Genomic DNA, 21,927 nt, shown 5'->3' with positions numbered 1-21,927 from the left:
TCAAGCAGGTGCCCTTTGGGAGCTCCTGTGGCGGGGGGGCCAACCTGCCGGCTGCTCTGCTGCTGACAGTTCTCAGTGAAGACGAAACAGCTTCATCCCTTTTTGCAAAGGGAGTATTTCCCAACCCCAGGCTCACATCCTCATTTTCTGTCCTCACCATTTTCCCCTGTGTCTCATGTGGTTACTGACAGTTTTCCCCAGCCGAGCATCTGTGGGATCCCGCTCCTGCACCCCACTCCCAGGGCTGGAAAGTCAGGTTCCAACGTTACCTGCAGAGACATGGTCCCCCTCACAGCAACCACAACAGACTCTTTCCTGTGATCCAGAGCCACTAAAAACGGCAGCTCGTAAACCTGCAGGAGCAAGAAACAAGCATGGGGCCTAAACAGTGAACACATGCACCAGCATGCAAAGTTAGAGCCCTGCAGTGTCTGCGATGACAGCCCAATTCCTGCAGCACGGAGAGGAGGGGACACCACCTCTCCACTCATGCTCACTACACAGTGGGACTCACTCTGGCAAGGACTGGCCTTCATAAACCACGCTGCTCTACATGAAAAAGGATCTTTGTTTTCTTAGCCTCTCTCTGACCTCCCCAGAGATTCGGATTTAACTGACCCAGGGTGCGGCCTGGACGTCAGCAGTTTTAAAAGCTCCTCAAGAGGTTCTATTGGGCAGCAAGGTGTGAGAGCCACCGATCTGCACCAGCAGGCCTCCCGCTGCGGTGCGTACGAGAATCACCTGGAGAGACACCGAGCGACACTGAGCACACAGCACTGCAGCCACACACAGCTGGCTTTTTTTTTTTTTGAGACAGAGTCTTGCTCTGTCGCCTAGGCTGGAGTGCAATGGCGCGATCTCGACTCACTGTAACCTCCGCCTCCCGGATTCAAGTGATTCTCATGCCTCAGCCTCCCGACCAGCAGAGACTACAAGCCCACGCCACCACGCCCAGCTAAGTTTTGTATTTTTGGTAGAGATGGGGTTTCACCATACTGGCCAGGCTGGTCTCGAACTCCTGACCTTGTGATCCACCCACCTCAGCCTCTCAAAGTGCTGGGATTACAGGTGTGAGCCGCTGTGCCCGGTCCACAGCTGGCTTTTGCAGCTTCTCCCCAGGTGACGGTGACCCCCCCAGAGTGCCAGACCCGCTACACTACACTACTGATGGAGCTCACGACCCAGGACGATACAAACCCCAGAAGGCCATGTAGGATTACTACTGAGAGACTTCACTGCTGCTCAACAGAAGGGCGAGGTAAGAAACGCAGTGCACTATCTCTGATGAAGACGTCTCTATCTTATGTGAAACCTGGGTTCTGAACCTGCACCAGGGCATCTGTGTGGCTTCCCCAGGATCTGTGGCCCCTCTGAAATGGTACACAGAACTTAAGAGTGTGTTTGTGTGTCTACGAATTACGGGAAGAATAATTCATAACTTCCATCAGAATCTCTTAAGGGCTCCAGGACCCAAAAGAAGAGCCGCCGCCTGCAGTGTCCACACCTTGTCATGGAAGCTGACGTGGATGAAGTCCCTGTACTGCAGCCCTGTGGTGTGCAGGATGGAGCCGAAGTGACAGTTGAGCTGATCGCCTCCGACCAAGTCATAGTCTGCGGTTCTGCTTCTGCAGCTAAAAAAAGGAGGACAAAGACGTTACTGTGCCGAACAGAGCCACTTAGCAAGGAATGTCAACCCTCACCGCCACATTCTCCCAGAGATGCGAGGACCAGAGCGGACAATTCTCAGGACTTAGGCTGGCTGACATGGAATGGCTTTTTAAAACTTATTTTATTGATTTATTGATTGATTGAGATGGAGCCTCACTCTGTCACCCAAGCTGGAGTACAGTGGTACAATCTCGGGTCACCGCAACCTCCGCCTCCCAGGTTCAAGCGATTCCCCTGCCTCAGCCTCCTGAGTAGCTGGGATTACATGTGTGCGTCCCCATGCCCGGCTAGTTTTTGTATTTTCAGTAGAGACAGAGTTTCGCTGTGTTGGTCAGGATGGTTTTAAACTCCTGACCTCAGGTGAACTGCCCGTCTTGGCCTCCCAAAGTGCTGGGATTATAAGCGTGAGCCACTGCACTGGGCCTGGAATGGCTTATTAAAGATAATACTTCTCTGTGTACACTTCTTGGAAAGAGTTCTGACTTCTGGCATCATGTTAATGATTTCTATATTCAAAAAATTAATCAACAAGGATGGGCAAGTCCCTAAAACTGAATGCCATCAGAAGTAGGTAAACCAAACCTGTCCAAATGAACAACACAGCCAACTCTGTAGAAAATAAATAAGAAAAGAAATCATATAAGTAACTTTTGAGTACTGTGCTCTACATTTAAAAAACAAAAAGAGGACGGGAGTGGTGGCTCACGTCTGTAATCCGGCACTTTGGGAGATCGAGGCAGGTGGATCACCTGAAGTCAGGAGTTCGAGACCAGTCTGGCCAACATGCTGAAACCCCACCTCTACTAAAAATATAAAACTCAGCCAGGTGTGGTGGCAGGCGCCTGTAATCCCAGCTACTCGGGACGCTGAGGCAGGAGACTTGCTTGCAACCAGGAAGCAGAGGTTGCAATGAGCTGAGATCGCGCCACTGCACTCCAGCCTAGGCGACAGAGTGATACAAAATACAATTAAAAAATACAATTAAATTAAATTAAAATAAATAAAAATAAAAACTAAAAAAACTACAAACAAATCACAAACTCTACTTAGCAGATGCCCTTTTTGTAGTGGAACTGGGTATAGCAATTCTGAAACTATTTTCTTAGTAATGGGGGACTGAGCGTGGGTAACCCACGCTGATGTTGCTGGGAGCCAGGCTTCTCTTTGCAGACATGATGTGGAGAAGCAAAGAGAAACTCTGTGGCTTTGGATTAGAATTAAAAGATATCAGGGCCAGGGGACTGATGCTCATGATGCCAGAACTTTGGGAGGCTGAGGTGGGAGGATCGCTCAAGTGTTGGAGACCAGCCTGGGCAACAAAGCAAAACTGTCTCTAAAAAGAAATTTATTAATTTAAAACATTTAAAAAAATCATCCAGGTCTGGCACTGCATGCCTGTAGTCCCAGCTACTTGGGAGGCTGAGGTGAGAGAACCCCGTCTCTTAAAAGACAAACAAACAAACAAAATTAGTATAATCTCATGATCTTTAAAATAAATACATAGGCCAGGCATGGTGGCTTACACCTGTAATCCCAGGACTTTGGGAGACCGAGGCAGGTGGATCACTTGAGCCCAGGAGGTTAAGGGTGTGGTGTTACAGTAAGCTGTGATGATACCACTATACTCTAGCCTGGGCAACAGTCCCAAAAAAAGAAAAAGCAAAATCAAGAGGTTAGGAAGTGCTCAAAACATGATGGGGTCATATGAAAAGAACATAGGAGCCAGTCTGCAGGACAAAATCTGGGACATTTTGAGCATCAAATAAACACTGTACTTACTACAAAATGAACAGTAACAATTACAACCCACTGAATAATTTAAGAATCTATAAATCCATATTAACAAAAAGATGTAGGGATAAAAAGCTCTTTTTTACAGGAGAATGACAATTAACGTAGAAGAAATGACGAATTTAGAAAAAAATCACAATTTTGACCAGGTGTGGTGGCTCATGCCTGTAATCCAACCACTTTGGGAGGCCAAGGCTGGTGGATCACCTGAAGTCAGGAGTTGGACCAGCCTGGCCAACACAGCGAAAACCCATCTCTATTAAAGTTACAAAAAATTAGCCGAGTATGGTGGTGCGGGCCTGTAATCCCAGCTACTTGGGAGGCTGAGGCAGGAGAATCACTTGAACCTGGGAGATGGAGGTTGCAGTGAGCCAGGATCGTGAGACTCCGTCTCAAAAAAAGAAAGAAAGAAAAATCACAATTTTGCCACCATCCAGGTAATAAGTGATTCAGATAAGAATCAATGGATGCTGTACTGCCAGATGAGAATTCAGAGAGGGATAGGACATTTATTTGTTTTTTATTTTGTTTCGGTTTCTTTTTTTGTTTTTTCTTTTTGAGACAGAGTCTTGCTCTGTTGCTTAGGCTGGAGTGCAATGGTGTGATCTCCACTCACTGCAACCTCCAACTCCCTGGTTCAAGCGATTCTCCTGCCTCAGCCTCCCAAGTAGCTGTGATTACAGGTGTACGCCACCAAGCCCAGCTAATTTCTGTATTTTTAGTAGAGACGGGGTGTCACCCTGTTGGTCAGGATTATCTTGAACTCGTGACCTCAGGTGATCCACCCGCTTTGGCCTTCCAAAGTGCTGGGATTATAGGCATGAGCCACTGCGCTTGGTGGGACACAGACATATATATTTATTTATTTTTTAAGACAGGGTCTTGCTCTGTCACCCAGGCTGGAGTGCAGTGGCGCAACCCTGGCTCACTGCAACCTCAGCCTCCTGGGCTCAAGTGTTTCTCCTGCCTCAGCCTCCCAAGCACCTGGGACTACAGGTACACACTGTTACACCCAGCTAATTTTTATATTTTTAGTGAGATGGAGTTTTGCCAGGTTGCCCAGGCTGGTCTCAAACTCCTGAGCTCAAGTGATCTGCCGGCCTTGGCCTCCCAAAGTGCTGGGATTACAGGTCTGAGACACCACACTCGGCCTGGGACAAGATAGCTAAATGGTCTCAAGGCTGGCAGTCACCACCTCAGTCAAGCAATCAAAGTTAGTATCACCAGAAATGGGACAAACTGGCATCGTGTATCCCCGATATGATACACTAGGAAGGATGGCTGTCATGGACCATTCCCGCCAAAAATGCAAAACATAAATCTAATCATGGGGAAACCATCACACAAATGCGAAGTGAGGGCCCTTCTACAAAATATCTGCACTGCCCTCTTCAAAATGTCAATATCATAAAGGAAAGAATGGCTGAGAAACTTACAACTTGAAGGAGACCAAAGAGACACGGCAACTAGATGCAACACATCATCCTGGATTGGAGAAAAAAATTGCTAAAAAGGGTATTACTGGGGCTGGGCACAGTGGCTCACACCTTGTAATCCCAGAACTCTGGGAGGCTGAGGCAGGCAGATCACTTGAGGTCAGGAGTTCCAGACCAGCCTGGTCAACATGGGGAAACCCCATCTCCACTAAACATACAAAAATTACCTGAGACCGGGCCTGGTGGCTGACGCCTGTAATCCCAGCACTTTGGGAGGGTGAGGCAGGCGAACCACGAGGTCAAGAGTTCCAGACCAGCCTGGCCAACATGGTGAAACCCCGTCTCTACTAAAAATAGAAAATTAGCCGGGTGTGGCCGGGCGTGGTGGCTCATGTTTGTAATCCCAGCACTTTGGGAGGCCGAGGCGGGCGGATCACGAGGTCAGGAGATTGAGACCATCCTGGCTAACACAGTGAAACCCCATCTCTACTAAAAATACAAAAAGTTAGCCAGGCGTGGTGGCGGGCGCCTGTAGTCCCAGTTACTTGGGAGGCTGAGGCAGGAGAATGGCATGAACCAGGGAGGCAGAGCTTGCAGTGAGCCAAGATTGTGACACTGCACTCCAGCCTGGGCGACAGAGCGAAACTCCATCTCAAAAAATGAAAATTAGCTGGGCATGGTGGCAGGCACCTGTAATCCCAACTACTCAGGAGGCTGAGCCAGTAGCACCACTTGAGCATGGGAGACAGAGGTTGCGGCGAGCTGAGATCACGCCATTGCACTCCAGCCTGGGCAGCAAGGGTAAAACTCTGTCTCAAAAAGAGAAAAATAAAATGGTTCAGGGAAAAAAAAATACATGTACATTATAAATATATATATATATACAGAGAGAGAGAGAGAGAGAGAGATACAGCACATGTGACCAGATGAGTCACAGCTGGTGACTCTAGGTAAAGGATTCATGGGAGTTCTTTGCACTGTTCTTTCAAATTTTTGAAATATCTCAAAATAGAAAGCTTTTTTTTTTTTTAAGGGAAATATGGCTATGGAGGCTCAGACTGTGCCAACCCACCAGTCACCACCAATCCTGCACAGCCCCGTGAGGGGGTTTCTGTAGATGTAGAGAGGCCACCCATAGGCCGCTGCTGCAAACTGCATGTAATGATGGCAGTTTTCTAATTCTGCATCCAGATCAGCTTCCTACAAGAGAAGGACAAAAACTACTGTTTATTAAGGGAACTCCTGATACAGAGGATCGACACACTGAGATCTGAAACCTGAACTCATTCCTGACTCTTCCTGCTCCTTCGCTGAATAGAACTCTCAGACGCCCACAGGCAAAACTGCTCCTTCAATACGGACTGACATGGACTCCTCATCTTTTTTTTTTTTTTTTTTTTTTTTTTAGACAGAGTCTCACTCTGTCACCAGGCCGGAGTGCAGTGGCACAATCTCAGCTCACTGCAACCTCCGCCTCCCAGGTTCAAGCAATTCCCCTGCCTCAGCCTCCCCAGTCATTGGGATTACAGGCACCTGCCACCACGCCTGGCTAATTTTTGTATTTTTAGTAGAGACGGGGTTTCACCATGTTGGCCAGGCTGGTCTCGAACTCCTGACCTCAGGTGATCAACCTGCCTTGGCCTCCCAAAGTGCTGGGAAGCCAGGAGTGAGCCACCATGCCCGGCCTGACTCCTCATTTTATAGGAATGCAGCAAGCACGGGGGAAGTTAATAGTAAAAAAACACTCCAATGACTTCTCTGGTGTCTTTGCTGAAATGAGCCAGCGCTTCCTATCTAGATGCCTGAAACTAGTACATTTCCATGCCGCTGCCACACACGAGCTGCCAAGAACTGAGTGGCTTAACCAGGAGCAGCGAAAATACATACCGTCTATGTGCAATTTTCTTTCTCAAAAATGTAACAACCTGTAGCAGGAAAATTATCACCAAGCAAAGCTGAACTGTTTCTGACCCCAGCCCCAGAGAAGAAAAGCAAACATGCCCAGGGAGAATCGCAGTCCCCATCCCAGGAGGAATTTTTCTAATGCATAGAATTGAACAGCAAATTTCCTAAAACACAAGCCTTCAAAGATATGATGGGTGTGGCCGGGTGCAGTGGCTCACGCCTGTAATCCCAGCACTTTGGGGGGCCAAGGCTGGCAAATCACTTGAGGCTAAGAGTTCAAGAACAGCCTGGCCAACACGGTGAAACTCGTCTCTACTAAAAATACAAAAATTAGCTGGGCGTGGTGGTGCACGCCTTGTAGTCCCAGCTACTGTGGAGGCTGAGGCAGGAGAATTGCTTGAAGTCAGGAGGTAGAGGTTGCAGTGAGCCAGGATCGTGCCATTGCACTCCAGCCTGGGCGACAGAGTGAGACTCTGTCTCAAAAAATAAAATAAAATAAAAAATAAAGATATGATGGATGATAAAGTGGCCAGGAATGCGTTCCCACTACCTGAACTCCAGGTGATATGAAGATGCCTCACCTGACAGGTGATGCAATGGAACCAATGGAAGCCACCAATCAGATTCCAACCCAGCTGCTAATGAAACTGCTGTAGGGTCCTAGGCTTAGTACCTGGGTAACAAAATAATCTTTACAACAAACCATCGTGACATGAGTTTACCTGTGTAACAACCCGGCTCATATACCCCTGAACCTAAAATAAAAGTTAAAAAACTGAAAAATATGCCCCGTGTGGTGGCTCACACCTGTAATCCCAGCACTGTGGGAAGCCGAGGCAGGCAGATTACCTGAGGTCATGAGTTTGAGACCGGCCTGGCCAACATGGCAAAACCCCATCTCTACTAAAAAATACAAAAAATTAGCTGAGTGTGGTGGCATGCGCCTGTAATCCTAGCTACTCCGGAGGCTGAGGCAGGAGAATCACGTGAACCAGGGAGGTGGAGATTGAGGTGGGCCAATTGTGTCATTGCACTCCAGCCTGAGCAACAAGAGCAAAACTCCGCCTCAAAAAAGAAAAAGAAAAAAAGGGGAGGGGAGGCTGGGCGCGGTGGCTCACGCTTGTAATCCCAGCACTTTGGGAGGCCAAGGCGGGCGGATCACGAGGTCAGGAGATCGAGACCACAGTGAAACCCCATCTCTACTAAAAATATAAAAAATTAGCCAGGCGTGGTGGCGGGCGCCTGTAGTCCCAGCTACTCGGAGAGGCTGAGGCAGGAGAATGGCGTGAACCCGGAAGGCGGAGCTTGCAGTGAGCTGAGATTGCGCCACTGCACTCCAGCCTGGGCGACAGGGGGGAGGGGAGGGAAGAGGAGGAGAGGGGAGGTGAGGGCAGGGGTGGAGAGGTGAGGGCAGGGGAGGGGAAGGGGTGGGAGGAGAAGGGGAAAGGGGTGGGAGGAGAAGGGGAGGGGAAGGGGGAAGTGGTGGGGAGGGGAGGGGAAGAGGGAAGGGGTGGGGAGCGGAGGGGAAGGGGTGGGGAGGAAAAAGGGGAAGGAAGGGAGGAGGAAATTGCTATAGGTTAGCTGTATGATTCTGAAGACCCACCAAAAGGTGTTAAGTGTCAGAACTGGACACTCCATGAAGCCAGCCTCACCTGGGAGCTCCCTGGGGCATGGCTGACCACCTGGGCAGGCTCTTGGTTGTTCCTGATATTGTCCTGTTGCTGATGAAGCAGGGCGAGGCCCGCCGCAATGTCGCTGGGCACCAGATCTGTGTCCTGGGTGGGAAACCACAATGGCCTGTCATAAAACCCAGCAGGCACCGCCCCCGGGTTCCCTAAAATCCGGTCTTCTAGAGTTCATAGGCATTCACGCACACACAGAGACATTTCTAGACACAGAGGTCTGTTAAAAAGCCTGTTCCTGGCAGGAGTACTTCTCTATGTGACCTGAATATGTTTTCAAATCCTGCCCTCAGGCAACTCCACTGGAGAATATGAAAATGCTATTCATCTGTCTTAAAATTTCACTTCAAGTGACTCAACTATTTTTAATCTACTTCAAATATTTTGTAAAGTAGAGAAATCAATGGATAAATTGTCCGTTTTTGTAGCAATGCACCATTTTAGCCCACAGTTATACTCTCATTTCTCAAGATGCTGGGAAGGTTTTGTTGAAACACAGTGGATGGTAGAGATTTGGTATGGCAAGCCTCAAAAAGGACCCCAAGCTAGGAAAGCAACAGACAGTGAGTCTTCTTGGGCCTGACGTGTCCTTTTTCTCCAGGAAATGGAGGAGTTAGGAATTCTCAATCACCTCCGGGTACTTGTAGCCCGTAAGAATGGACAATATACTGCCGGGTGCGGTGGCTCACGCCTGTAATCCCAGCACTTTGGGAGGCCGAGGTGGGTGGATCATCTGAGGTCAGAAGTTCGAGACCAGCCTGGCCAACATGGTGAAATCCCGTCTCTACTATAAATACAAAAATTAGCTGGGTGTGGTGGCAGGTGCCTGTCATCCCAGCTATTGTAGTACTCTAGCTACTCAGTAGGCTGAGGCAGGAGAATCTCTTGAACACGGGAGGCGGAGCTTGCAGCCAAGATTGCGCCACTGCACTCCAGCCTAGGAGACAAAACGAGACCTTGTCTCAAAAAAAAAAAAGAAGGGACAATATACTGGCCACTTGGCCACTGAGCCATCAGTTCTGCCTGTGATGCAGATTACAACATCCTCTAGAAATAACCAGCTTCTCTTCTTCCCTCTTCCAAATATGTTAAGATTAGGTTGAGGCACTCCTTTAAGTTATTTAGGGAACACGCTTCCCTCTTCCCTCTACGGAGGCTGCTGCTACGGCTTGGTGTCAGGCTCCAGGACCAGCCCTGAATGGTGACAAGTCGGATAGTGCAGAGGTGGGAAGAGAGGCTGGCAGGTGTGCAGGATAAGCAGAGAACTCTTCCTCCCTTACCTCGTCTCAGTATGGAATATAACAGCATTTAGCAGAGAATGTCATATAAAAAGATGACACGCTGCATGTGAAAAAAAACAAGCATTTTCAAATTGCGGGAAGAAATTGCTCTAGAATGACTCTCCCTTCTGTGCTGCAATCATCTACTCAAACTGTCTTCCAAAAGTAGCATTATCGATCATTTCCATCATGACACAAAGTGCTAAGAAGTCACTCACTATCTGATTCCAACCTCGATTCATGCCACTGCCTGTGCTTGGTATCTGCTCAATAGCAGCTGCAAATTATTCTCAAAGTGTACAGTGTCCGTTATGTGGTTCCTTACAGGCTAATCCAGCATTTCGACAGGGTAGTGAGTGGGTGTCAATATGAACACATGTCCTACTGGGACACAGGGTCTGAGAAGGTGTGGCTCTTGCAGTTAACTGCTCCCTGGAGGGCTCATCACAGAGGGTCTCCCGCCACCCCCCCACACACCCAAAGACGCCAGGTTCTCAAACGCTGTTTTATGGGAACAGAGGGACCGGCTCCATCAGAAGCATTTACTGAAACAGAAGAAAGAGACCAAACCAGATCCCCTTGGCTTACTGAAAAGTAGGTTGAGAAAAGCTCTGCCGTACTCGAAAAAGCAACCCGAGTATGGTCGTCTTTCCCAATGCAACAGCACAAGAGCTTGATTCTGGTTTCCCACACGCTTGTAGCTGCTGTCTTGAGGCCATTAAGTAACTGGCTTGAATCATGACTATCCAGGTGGCTGGGGCCGGCAGAGGAATATGGAGCCATTTTCCCCCCAAGAGGGTCAAAGACAATGATAATGGAAACCACTGTAGCAGCGATGATGATCCAACTGCAAGACAGAGACAGGAAAAGGCTCGGTGACTGCGGGCCCCAGCCCAGACACAGGTGTCTGAGGTCCCTCCTCCAGGTTCAGTTTCTGAGTCTCTACCACGGAGGTTCTGTTACCGAGGAAGATGCAGCTCTCCTGGAACCTGCCTGAGGTAAGCAACTTTCTTCTAGAAAGTTCCTTATGAGGCTGGGCGTGGTGGCTCACACCTGTAATCCCAGCACTTTGGGAGGCCGAGGCCGGCAGATCGCAAGGTCAGGAGATCGAGACCAGCCTGGCCAACATGGTGAAACCCCGTCTCTACTAAAAACACAAAGATTAGCTGGGTGTGGTGGCGGGTGCCTGTAGTCCAAGCTTCTCAGGAGGCTGAGGCAGGAGAATCGCTTGAACCAGAGAGTCAGAGATTGTAGTGAGCCAAGATGGCACCACTGCACTCCAGCCTGGCGACAGAGGGAGACTCTGTCTCCAAGAAAAAAAAAAAAGTTCCTTATGAATCAATGGTTAACCCAGGCCCCACCCTAACAGTAAAGGTTACAGAAGGAACAGGGAGGTGTCCGCTGGGCAGAGCTGCAGCCTGGGCCCGGAAGCAGCGGGCACTTCTCCATATGGCCATGACATACGCCCTTCCCCTTCAGTGCCTCAGGGCTCTTCTCATGAAGGTAGCACAGGGTACTCTGATAGGCCTCTCATCTATATGTTTAAATATTTCCACACTGCAAGACGCTGGAATCAGGAGCACACGCCACCGGGAAGATGCCCCTCCCGAAGGGGCTCTTCTGCCCCCTGGCGGTGTGACTCAAGAAACGCAGCAACAGCCCAGGTCTGATTCCTTATTTACAACAGAGGGTGTTAAGGGGGCGGGACTGGATCATCTCTAAGATTTTTAGCCTAGAAAACACAAAAACCTTACTGTTCTAGAATATTATCTCCTGTCCCACTTCTGGACACCGTATCTCTTTTCACACCTTTAGTTTTAGTTTTTGCTCTGGTTTTGGTCTTTGGTTTTCTTCCGAATTCTTATAAGAGAAGGGTTAGGAATAAAAGACTTTAAGAAAAAAAGAAAAAAGAGAGAGAGAAGGGAATGTAGAAAATAAAGAACCAGTAAGGAAAGAAATCTACATCAATACATACATAATGAAAGACGAGTTGTATTTCATGGATAAACAGTGTCTCTGAATTTTCATGAGTTACGCAGAAACTAACTCCAATTTCTAACTATTTCAGGAAATCCGAGGGATGCTGGACTCTCTGTCATGTTAGAAGGGTTTGTTCACCTATGCTTCAAATCCACTGAAACTCAAAGAGAAGAAGGGAGACGTCACCTGACCACGACGGTTGCGATGATGCCGTTTACAACTGTCCTGTCGCACTGAACGCCATCTGCCACCCAGGCGGCCCCCAGAGAGGCCCAGACCATCTCTGGAAAAAAGAGCGCCAGGCGGATGTAAAGCAGCTTAGACATAGACTTCCGCGGTCCAGGGTTACAAATCGTTCCTGAAATACAAAAAATGTTCCGACTGCTCAGTTGCTTCCTCAGAGATGAAGAGCTTCCTTTTTGCAAAAATACAGTTTTTGCAGAGCATACATTTGTACTGTGCACACACCCGCCTCCTGACTTTTTCTACTTGTAATTGGTAATCAGCACCTAAGTCAGAGAGCAAGTGAGAAAGTGAGGATGGGAAACGTGACAAAAAGTCTTGGGCTCTTTTTTAAGATTTACCAGGGATTAAAAACACTTCTGCGTTCTCACTGGGGTGACAATATAATCATGGCCCAAACTGGTATACTTCTGAGAGCAAAAAAGGGGACTATTAATAATTATGCTGGGGTCAGGCGCAGTGGCTCACATCTATACTCCCAGCACTTTGGGAGGAGGCCAAGGCAGGTAGATCACCTGAGGTCAGGAGTTCGAGACTAGCCTGGCCAACATGGTGAAGCCTCATCTCTACTAAACAAAATTAGCAAGGCGTGGTGGTGGGCGTCTGTAATCCCAGCTACTTGCGAGGGAGGCTGAGACAGGAGAATCACTTGAACCCGGGAGGTGGAGGTTGCAGTGAGCTGAGATTGCACCACTGTACTCTAGCCTGGGCGACAGAGCAAGACTAGGTCTCAAAAAATAATAATAATAATAATAATAATAATTATGCTGGGACAACAGGCACAAAACAGAACTGTCCCAGGCAAACAGGGATATATGGTCACCCAAGTTCTAACAGCCAGGAAAATAAGTTCCACGTCCCTTTGAGACCTATATTGTTCTAGACACCATCCTAAAACACTTTATGCGCGTTGTTCTTCAATCCCCATGATGACTGGGTTAGTCATTATCTCATTTTACGTATGAGCAAGCAAACTGAAGCTCAGACAGCGTAATAGCTACCTTTTTTTTTTTTTTTTTTTGGAGACAGGGTCTCACTCTCTTGCCCAGGCTGGAGTGTGGTAGCACAATCACGATTCACTGCAGCCTCAACCTCTCAGGCTCAAGTGATCCACCCACCTCAGCCTCTCGGGTAGCTGGGACTACAGGTGCACACCACCACGCTGAAATTGGCCTAATAGTCCCATAGACAGTTTTTTTTTGTGGGGGTTTTTTGGTTAATTTTTGTTTTTGTTTTTTTAGATGGAGTATCAGTCTGTTGCCCAGGCTGGAGTGCAGTGGTGTGATCTCAGCTTACCACCACCTCCGCCTCCCAGGTTCAAGCGATTCTCCTGCCTCACCCTCCCTAGTAGCCGGGATTAGAGGCATTACATCTGGCTAATTTTTGTATTTTTAGTAGAGACTGGGTTTCACCATGTTGGCCAGGCTGGTCTTGAACTCCTGACCTCAAGTGATCTGCCTGCCTTTGCCTCGCAAAGTGCTGGGATTACAGGCATGAGCCACAGCACCCTGCCAGGAAATAGCTTTTAAATTCCAAAAATTATCTTCTGTTAGAATGACTTAAATAGTTACATTTTAAAATATTAGGCACTAACATAAAGAAGGATGAGTTCACGTCCTTTGTAGGGATATGGATGAAGCTGGAAACCATCATTCTGAGCAAACTATCGCAAGGACAGAAAACTAAACACTGCATGTTCTCACTCATAGGTGGGAACTGAACAATGAGAACACTCGGACACAGGGTGGGGAACATCACACACCGGGGCCTGTCGTGGGGTGGGGGAGGGAGGAGGGATAGCATTAGGAGATAGATATACCTAATGTAAATAACGATTAATGGGTGCAGCCGGGTGCGGTGGCTCACGCCTGTAATCCCACACTTTGGGAGGCCGAGGCGGGTGGATCACGAGGTCAGGAGATCGAGATCATCCTGGCTAACACTGTGAAACCCCATCTCTACTAAAAATACAAACAATTAGCCGGGCATGGTGGCGGGCACCTGTAGTCCCAGCTACTCGGGAGGCTGAGGCAGGAGAAAGGCATGAACCCGGGAGGCGGAGGTTGCAGTGAGTCGAGATCGCGCCACTGCACTCCAGCCTGGGCGACAGAGCGAGACTCCGTCTCAAAAAAAAAAACAAAAACAAAAAACGGGTGCAGCACACCAACATGGCACATGTACACATATGTAACAAACCTGCATGTTGTGCACATGTACCATAGAACTTAAAGTATAATAATAATTTTTAAAATGCAAAAATAAATAAATAAAATATTAGGCACTAACAGCCTCATTTTTGGCACAAAAACAAAATTTTATAAGCTAAATAACTGTAACACTAACCTCTCTGAGGGGGAAAGGGTGCAGGTATGTAAAAACAAACAAACAAACAAAAAAAACCACAGTCCTATATTTGGAGCTTGTTATAACAATAGTCAAACACCCCAGAGAAACAGGAAACAGTATCTGCATACACACTGCTTCCTGGAGGGCTGGGATTCTAAAAACAGACACATCATAATGTCAGCAGCACCTGGACCTGAAACTCCAACTGTGATGACAACTGCTGATATTGCATTAATGAAATACACAGACCAGGAATCAAGAGATGGAGTTGCTCTGATTAAGTTCCAGAAAATAAGATATTGATCCCAGCACATTGGGTGGTCAAGGCAGGAGGATTGCTTGAGCCCAGGAGTTCGAGACCACCCTGGGGAACACGGAGAGACCTCATCTCTGATTATTTTTTTAAAAAGATGATGATGATGATGATGATACTGTGAAAATCTCCTTTACACAGTTTTGCCTGCCTAGAAAAACTTTCCGGCCGGGTGCGGTGGCTCACGCCTGTAATCCTAGCACTTTGGGAGGCCGAGGTGGACGGATTGCCTGAGCTCAGGAGTTTGAGACCAGCCTGGCTAACATGGTGAAACCTCATCTCTACTAAAATATAAAAAATTAGCCGGGCATGGTGGTGTGCTCATGTAGTCCCAGCTACTCAGGAAGCTGAGATCGCTGGCGCGATCTCGGCTCACTGCAACCTCCGCCTCCCGAGTTCAAGAGATTTTCCTGCCTCAGCCTCCCGAGTAGGTGGGACTACAGGAGCCCACCACCACGCCCGGCTAATTTTTTGTATTTTTAGTAGAGGTGGGGTTTCACCATGTTAGCCAAAATGGTCTCAATCTCCTGACCTCGTGATCCACCCGCCTCAGCCTCCCAAAGTGCTGGGATTACAGGTGTGAACCACCGTGCCTGGCCTTCAATACATATTTTTAATAAGGCATATGATGTTATATGTAACAAACTGACAATTAAACGAACATTTTTATAAAATACTGTTTTCAGTTCGGTGGGATATCTCTAGCCACAAGCTACAGAAAATTCAACTCAAACTGGCTGAAAAGCAGGAAGGGCCACACTGACCTGAGGGACTGAGTGTAGAAGCAGGACGGCAACAGGGCTGCCCTGACCGAGACCCGGCTCCATCTCCTTGTGCTTCTCCCAGCTCTCCCCTGCTCTGTATGTCAGCTTGCCTTGCGCTGTGAGTGGAGACGCAGCTTCAGCCAGGAGAGTGATGATAAATGGCTTTTGGATCCTTCCTAGGGGGGCAAGGAAGCACCTCCCCAGAACCTTCCACCAAACTCTCCCTGACTCTCACCGGGCCAAACTGGGTCATGTGTCCATTCCTGAACCGATCACAGATACGTGAGCCGGGCCTAGAGTCTGCTTCTCTGACGCATACTTGGTATGTGTGGGATGGGGGCAAAACAAAACGGGGTTCTGTTTGGAGGAGGCTGTGGGATAGACAACCCACAACACGCCGACAACCCACAGATGATTTCTGAGCTCTGACCACAAGTACATGATGATGCAAGCATCGTACGAGTGTCTAGGAGGAGGGAACGGAGTGAATACGAGCATCCCTCACAGGGAGGTAAAGGCATCCCAACACCAAAAATATCTCAAGACAAACAAACATGTAAGGGAAAAAAAAAAGTACACCGACTCCTTCCACTCTGATCCTGCTATTACAGCCACAAACTCAGTGGTTTAACCAGCATGTGAGATGAACAAAAAAGGACAAATAAGTTAGATAATGCTGTATCTGAAATGACACCAGTCTCAATACTTCACCTTCAATAAGAAGCTTCCCAGCGCTGAAGCCACACTGTACACATGGTTTCTTTCTTTCCTTAAGCATCTGGCACCAATGACAGCCTACACTTGGGGGCCAACACAAACGTGGAGCCTCCATCAATCCAGCCTCCTTGCATGGATGTTTCTAGAGGCATACTAAAATACACAGAGCTAGCCGGGTGCGGTGGCTCACACCTGTAATACCAGCACTTTGGGAGGACGAGGTGGGCGGATCACCGGAGGTCAGGAGTTCGAGACCAACCTGGCCAACATGGTGAAACTTTGTCTCTACTAGACCAGGTGCGGTGGCTCATGCCTGTAATCCTAGCACTTTGAGAGGCCGAGGCGGGTGGATCATGAGGTCAGGAGATCAAGACCATCCTGGCTAACATGGTGAAACCCCGTCTCTTCTAAAAATACAACAAAAAAATTTAGCCAGGTGTGGTGGCGGGTGCCTGTAGTCCCAGCTACGTGGGAGGCTGAGGCAGGAGAATGGCGTGAACCCGGGAGGTGGAGCTTGCAGTGAGCCGAGACAGAGATAGCGCCACTGCAGTCGGACCTGGGCAAAAGAGTGAGACTCTGTCCCCAAAAAAAAAAAAAAAAAAAGAAACTTTGTCTCTACTAAAAAAATTAGCTGGGTGTGGTGGCACGCACCTGTAATCTCAGCTGCTTGGGAGGCTGAGGCAGAGAATTGTTTGAACCTGGGAGGCAGAGGTTGCAGTGAGCTGAGATTATGCCATTACAGTCCAGCCCTGGGCAACAAGGGCGAAACTCTATCTCAAAAGAAAAAAGTAAAATAAAATACACAGAGCTGTCTTCTATGTTACTGTGGTAATCAGGGACATGCCACTCTTGCTGGTCATCCCAAACCCTAAGGTCTTTTTCTCACGAAAGATGTCGCTGCTAACATTTCTACCCTCTACATTTCTCCCATGAGCTAACACCTTTTACACTTCAGTCCTTTATTCCAAACTGTCAAGATCTTGATGCTGTCACTCACTGTATCACCAGCGCCTTCCCATGCACCTCCACCACCAGCATATATCTGATATGCATACTTCGTCCATCCCAATTCAAGCAGTGACAAAAGACTAAAATATGGCGGATGGTGGCATGTCACACAGCCCTGCCTCTGACCGATGAATCGTTTCTATGAATGCATTCCTTTACTAGTCACCACAGTGCTCACATCATCCTATGAAGCAGAGGAATCCAACAGGGAAGGTTTCCAACACTTCTGGAGACATTCTCAGATAAATGGTTATCTACAGAAAACTGTAACACACATAAAAAATATGAAGAATAGGCCGGGCGTGGTGGCTCACGCTTGTAATCCCAGCACTTTGGGAGGCCGAGGCGGGCGGATCACGAGGTCAGGAGATCGAGACCACGGTGAAACCCCGTCTCTACTAAAAATACAAAAAATTAGCCGGGCGTGGTGGCGGGCGCCTGTAGTCCCAGCTACTCGGAGAGGCTGAGGCAGGAGAATGGCGTGAACCCGGGAGGCGGAGCTTGCAGTGAGCCGAGATTGCGCCACTGCACTCCAGCCTGGGCGACAGAGCGAGACTCCGTTTCAAAAAAAAAAAATATGAAGAATAGGGGATCAGACGTGGTGGTTCACCCCTGTAATCCTAGCATTTTGGGAGACCAAGACGAGAGGATCACTTGAGCCCAGGAGTTCAAGATCAGTCTAAGCTATATAGCAAGACCCTGTCTCTACAAAAAATACAAATAAAAAAAATTAGCCAGGTATGGTGGCACGTGCCTGTAGTTCCAGCTACTTGGGGGTTGAGAAGAGAGGACTGCTTGCGCCCAGGTATTTGAGGCTGCAGTGAGCTATGATTGCGCCACTGCACTCTAGCCTGGGCAATAGAGCAAGACACTGTCTCTAAGAACAACAAAATAGTTGTAAACCTCACACTGTAAAAATAAAAGGTGCCAGGCACGGTGACTCACACTTGTAATCCCAGCACTTTGGGAAGTCAAGGCAGGTGGATCACCTGAGGTCAGGAGATCGAGACAGGCCTGACCAACATGGTAAAACCCCATCTCTACTAAAAATACAAAAATTAGCCAGGCGTGGCAGCGGGTGCCTGTAATCCCAGCTACATGGGAGGCTGAGGCATGAGAATCATTTGAACCCAGGAGACAGAGGCTGCGGTGAGCAGAGAGCATGCCACTGCACTCCAGCCTGCGCAACGGAGGGAGACTATCTCAAAAAATAAAAATAAAAAATAAAAGGATAAGTAGCCTAGTCTAAAATTGGGCAAAAGATCTGAACAGACATTTCCACAAAAATGATATACAAATGAGCAATAAGCAAATGAAAGGATGCTCAACATCATTAGTCATCAAAGACATGTTCCTCAAAGCCATGAGATAAAAAACAAACGGCCTGTAGCCCCAGCTACTCGGGAGGCTGAGGCAGGAGAATCACTTGAACCCGGGAGGCTCTAGAGGTTACAGTGAGCCCAGATTGCGCCATGGCACTCCAGCCTGGGTGACAGAGTGTGACTCCGTCTCAAAAAAACAAAACAAAACAAAATCATGAGCTACCACTTCACATTCACTAGGATGGCTATAATTAACAAGTCATATAATAACAGCGTTGAGCAATTAGAACCCTTATACACTGCTGGTGGGAATGTAAAATGGTACAGCTGCTTGGAAAAGTCTGGCAGTTCCTCAAAAGGTTTCACAGAGCATTAACACATGATCCAGCAGTTCCACTCCTAGGTACATACTCAAGAGAAATGAAAACATGTCTGTATAAACACTTGTATGCGAATGTTCATAGCTGCATTATTCGTAATAGGTGAAAAATGGAAACAATCCAAATGCCTACCAACTGGCGAATGGATAAATAAAATGTGATCCATTCATTTGATGCTCTTATTCAGCCATAAAAATGAAGTACTGATACATGCTAAAACATGGATGAACCTTGAAGACATTATGCTAAGTTTAAGAAACCAGACCAAAAGGCCACACAGTGAATCAATTCCACTTATATGATGTCCACAATAGGCAAATGTACACAGACAGAAAGCAAATTAGTGAATGCTTAGGGTTGGGATAGTTTGGGGAAAATGAGGAGTGACTGCTAAAGGGTACGGGATCTCTTTCTTTCTTTTTCGTGACAGAGTCTCACTCTGTCACCCAGGCTGGAGTACAGTGGTGCGATCTCAGCTCCCTAGCAGCTGGGATCACAAGCACGCATCAATATAATTTTCTCTATTTTTAGTAGAGACGTAGAGATGGGGTTTCACTGTGTTGGCCAGGCTAGTCTTGTGCTCCTGGCCTCAAGTGATCCACCCACCTCAGCCTCCCAAAGTGCTGGGATTACAGGTGTGAGCCATCATGTCCTGCCTGGTACAGGATTTCTTTTAGGAGTGAAGAAAATGTTATAAACTTGATTGTGGTAATGGTTGCACAACTCTGTGATTATATTAAAAACTGCTGAATTGGAAAGTTTACATAAGTGAATTGTATTGTATGTGAATTATATCTCAATAAAGCTATTAAAAAATAGGTATCAAATAGAAAAGGCTACTTTTTACCTCTCATGCTGACACACATGATGGCTGACACGGTACATATGACAACTGCCAGGAGAATCATGAGGACAATCAAGTAACTGCTGAGCAAGGCTCCGCCAGCACAGTCCAGCTTCTCTCTGTGCATGAGATACAATGTCAGAATGCCAATCCACCTGGCAAAAAAAAAAAGGGAAGGGTCAGAAATGAAATCCAAGGAGCTGCTGTGTAAAAATGATACAAAGAAATAAAAGGGGACCAGGCGCGGTGGCTCACACGTGTAATCCCAGCACTTCGGGAGGCCGAGGTGGGTGGATTACAAGGTCAGGAGATCGAGACCATCCTGATCAATATGGTGAAACCCCGTCTCTACTAAAAATACATTAAAAAAAATAGTTGGGCGTAGTGGTGCGCGCCCGTAGTCCCAGCTACTTGGGAGGCTGAGGCAGGAGAATTGCTTGAACCTGGGACGCAGAGGTTGCAGTGAGCCAAGATCCTGCCACTGCACTCCAGCCTGGGCAACAATGTGAGACTCCGTCTCAAAAAAAAAAGAAAAAAAAGGAGTTAATAATTTCCGAAACAAGGCAAGGTTCACTTTGGAATATAATTTTCTCTTTTCTTTTTGTAGAGACAGGGTCTTGCTATGTTGCCCAGGCTGGTCTTGAACTCCTGACTTCAAGTGATCTTCCTGCCTTGGCCTCCCAAAGTGCTGGGATTACAGGCATGAGTCACTGCACCTGGCCTGGAATATAATTGCCAACAATAAAAGATCCAGGCCCTGCACGGTGGCTCATGTCTGCAATCCCAGCACTTTGGGAGGCCAAGGCAGGAGGATCACTTGAGCACAGGAGTTGGACACTAGCCTGGGCAACATAGTGAGACCCCATCTCTACAAAAAATAGAAAAAGTTAGCTGGGCGTGGTGGCACGAGTCTGTGGTCCCAGCTACTTGGAAGACTGAAGTGGGAAGATTGCTTGAGCCCAGGAGGTTGAGGCTGCAGTGAGTGGTGATCGCACCACTGCACTCCCGCCTGGGTAGTACAGTGAGACCCTGTCTCAAAAAAATAAAAAGAAAAGGAGTCCCACTATGTTACCCACGTTGGTCTCAAACTCCTGCCCTCAAGCAATCCTCCCGTCTCAGCCTCTCAATGTGCTGAGATAACAGGCGTGAGCCACGGCGCACAGCCAAGACTCTACTTTTTCATAACAATGATTCATTCCCTGCACAGATCCTCTGGGAACAGACTTCAGGTATCAATGCCACTTCCCACTGATTCCACACTTTGAAAGACAACAGCGTTGTATGTTGAGTCTGTCTGCTTCTCACGAAATGCAGCCACAACCGGCTCGGTATTTTTTCTTATCCTTCATGTTGCAGATTCAAGTGCCCCGTATAAAGGGAAGGAAGGGCACAAGTGGCTGCTCCCGCCTCATGAAAGGAGACCTCGAGGCCAAGGCTTTTGCCGGCGGTAACACCCTCGGAGGCTCCCCAGGGCCAGGTCTCGGCGCTGCACACAAAGAGGTGCTCGCGTCCTGATGCGTGGACTTCCAGGTCCCCTGTGTGTCACCGGGTCACTCTGTGGGCTTCGGTTTGTCATCCGTCAAACGGACACAGCACCACTGCCCACCTCTTCGGGCAGTGATGAGGACTCGATAAGAAGATGCGTGGCCAGAGCTGGGACCGCGACAGTGCTTGGGAAGCCACTTCTGTCACCGTCTCAAGGGACAGCTCGCCCCCCGCTCCCTCCCCGGTGCGCTCCACCGCCCCCATAGCCGCTGTCCTTACCACAGCACTCGCACGACCAGCTCGAAGAACCCTGGGAAGACCAAGTCGTCGCTGGCGATGGCCCAGCGTCGGCCGAAGAGTACCATCCCCGGCATGGCGAAGGTCCCGTAGCCCGCACTCAGGACAGACCCCGTGCGCAGCTCACCAAGCCCAGACCAAAACCCTCCGGACGCCGCCACCAAATTGTCGGCGCTCAAGCGCAGACGCAGCGAGGGCGGGGCCCTGCGCATGCTCACGCAGAGGCCAAGATCGGCGCACGCGCACTGAGCCCCACGCCACCGCTTCCGCCGTAGCTCTCTGCGCCTGCGCAGAAACTCTGATCCGGAAGCCGCTGGCTGAATCGATTGCAGGTCTGCCCGTCGGTGAAATCCGTTCTGGTATTTCCTTTTTCTTTTTCGTGAAAAGTGCAGTGATATCCGTTCTGGTGATATTTCCTTTTCCTTTTTTGTGATTTTTTTTTTTTTTTTTTTTTAGACGGAGTCTT

General features: G+C 48.3%; 1 protein-coding gene across 3 annotated transcripts in view; it reads right to left on the bottom strand.

Moving 5' to 3' along the window:
* The window catches only part of DAGLB (diacylglycerol lipase beta), a 36,836-nt gene extending 15,179 nt beyond the window's left edge, over positions 1-21,657 (bottom strand). The window contains exons 1-8 of one of the 3 annotated variants that reach the window (XM_032755848.2): positions 21,444-21,657; positions 19,683-19,834; positions 11,929-12,100; positions 10,351-10,609; positions 8,453-8,575; positions 5,968-6,095; positions 1,505-1,631; positions 270-353 (exon numbers count right to left, since the gene is read on the bottom strand). In XM_032755848.2, the coding sequence (XP_032611739.2) occupies positions 270-353; positions 1,505-1,631; positions 5,968-6,095; positions 8,453-8,575; positions 10,351-10,609; positions 11,929-12,100; positions 19,683-19,834; positions 21,444-21,538 (1,140 nt within the window). In that variant the 5' untranslated portion in view covers positions 21,539-21,657. The remainder of the gene's footprint in view (positions 1-269; positions 354-1,504; positions 1,632-5,967; positions 6,096-8,452; positions 8,576-10,350; positions 10,610-11,928; positions 12,101-19,682; positions 19,835-21,443) is intronic. The other 2 variants (XM_032755849.2, XM_032755851.2) reach the window with 2 other exon arrangements.
* Positions 21,658-21,927: the final 270 nt, after the last annotated feature.

This window comes from Hylobates moloch, unplaced genomic scaffold (genome assembly GCF_009828535.3).
Source record: "Hylobates moloch isolate HMO894 unplaced genomic scaffold, HMol_V3 SCAFFOLD_1, whole genome shotgun sequence".
In the NCBI taxonomy this organism is placed as follows: domain Eukaryota; kingdom Metazoa; phylum Chordata; class Mammalia; order Primates; family Hylobatidae; genus Hylobates; species Hylobates moloch.
The sequence above is the reverse complement of the archived record's forward strand: the minus strand, read 5'-3'. Positions and strand labels throughout refer to the sequence as shown.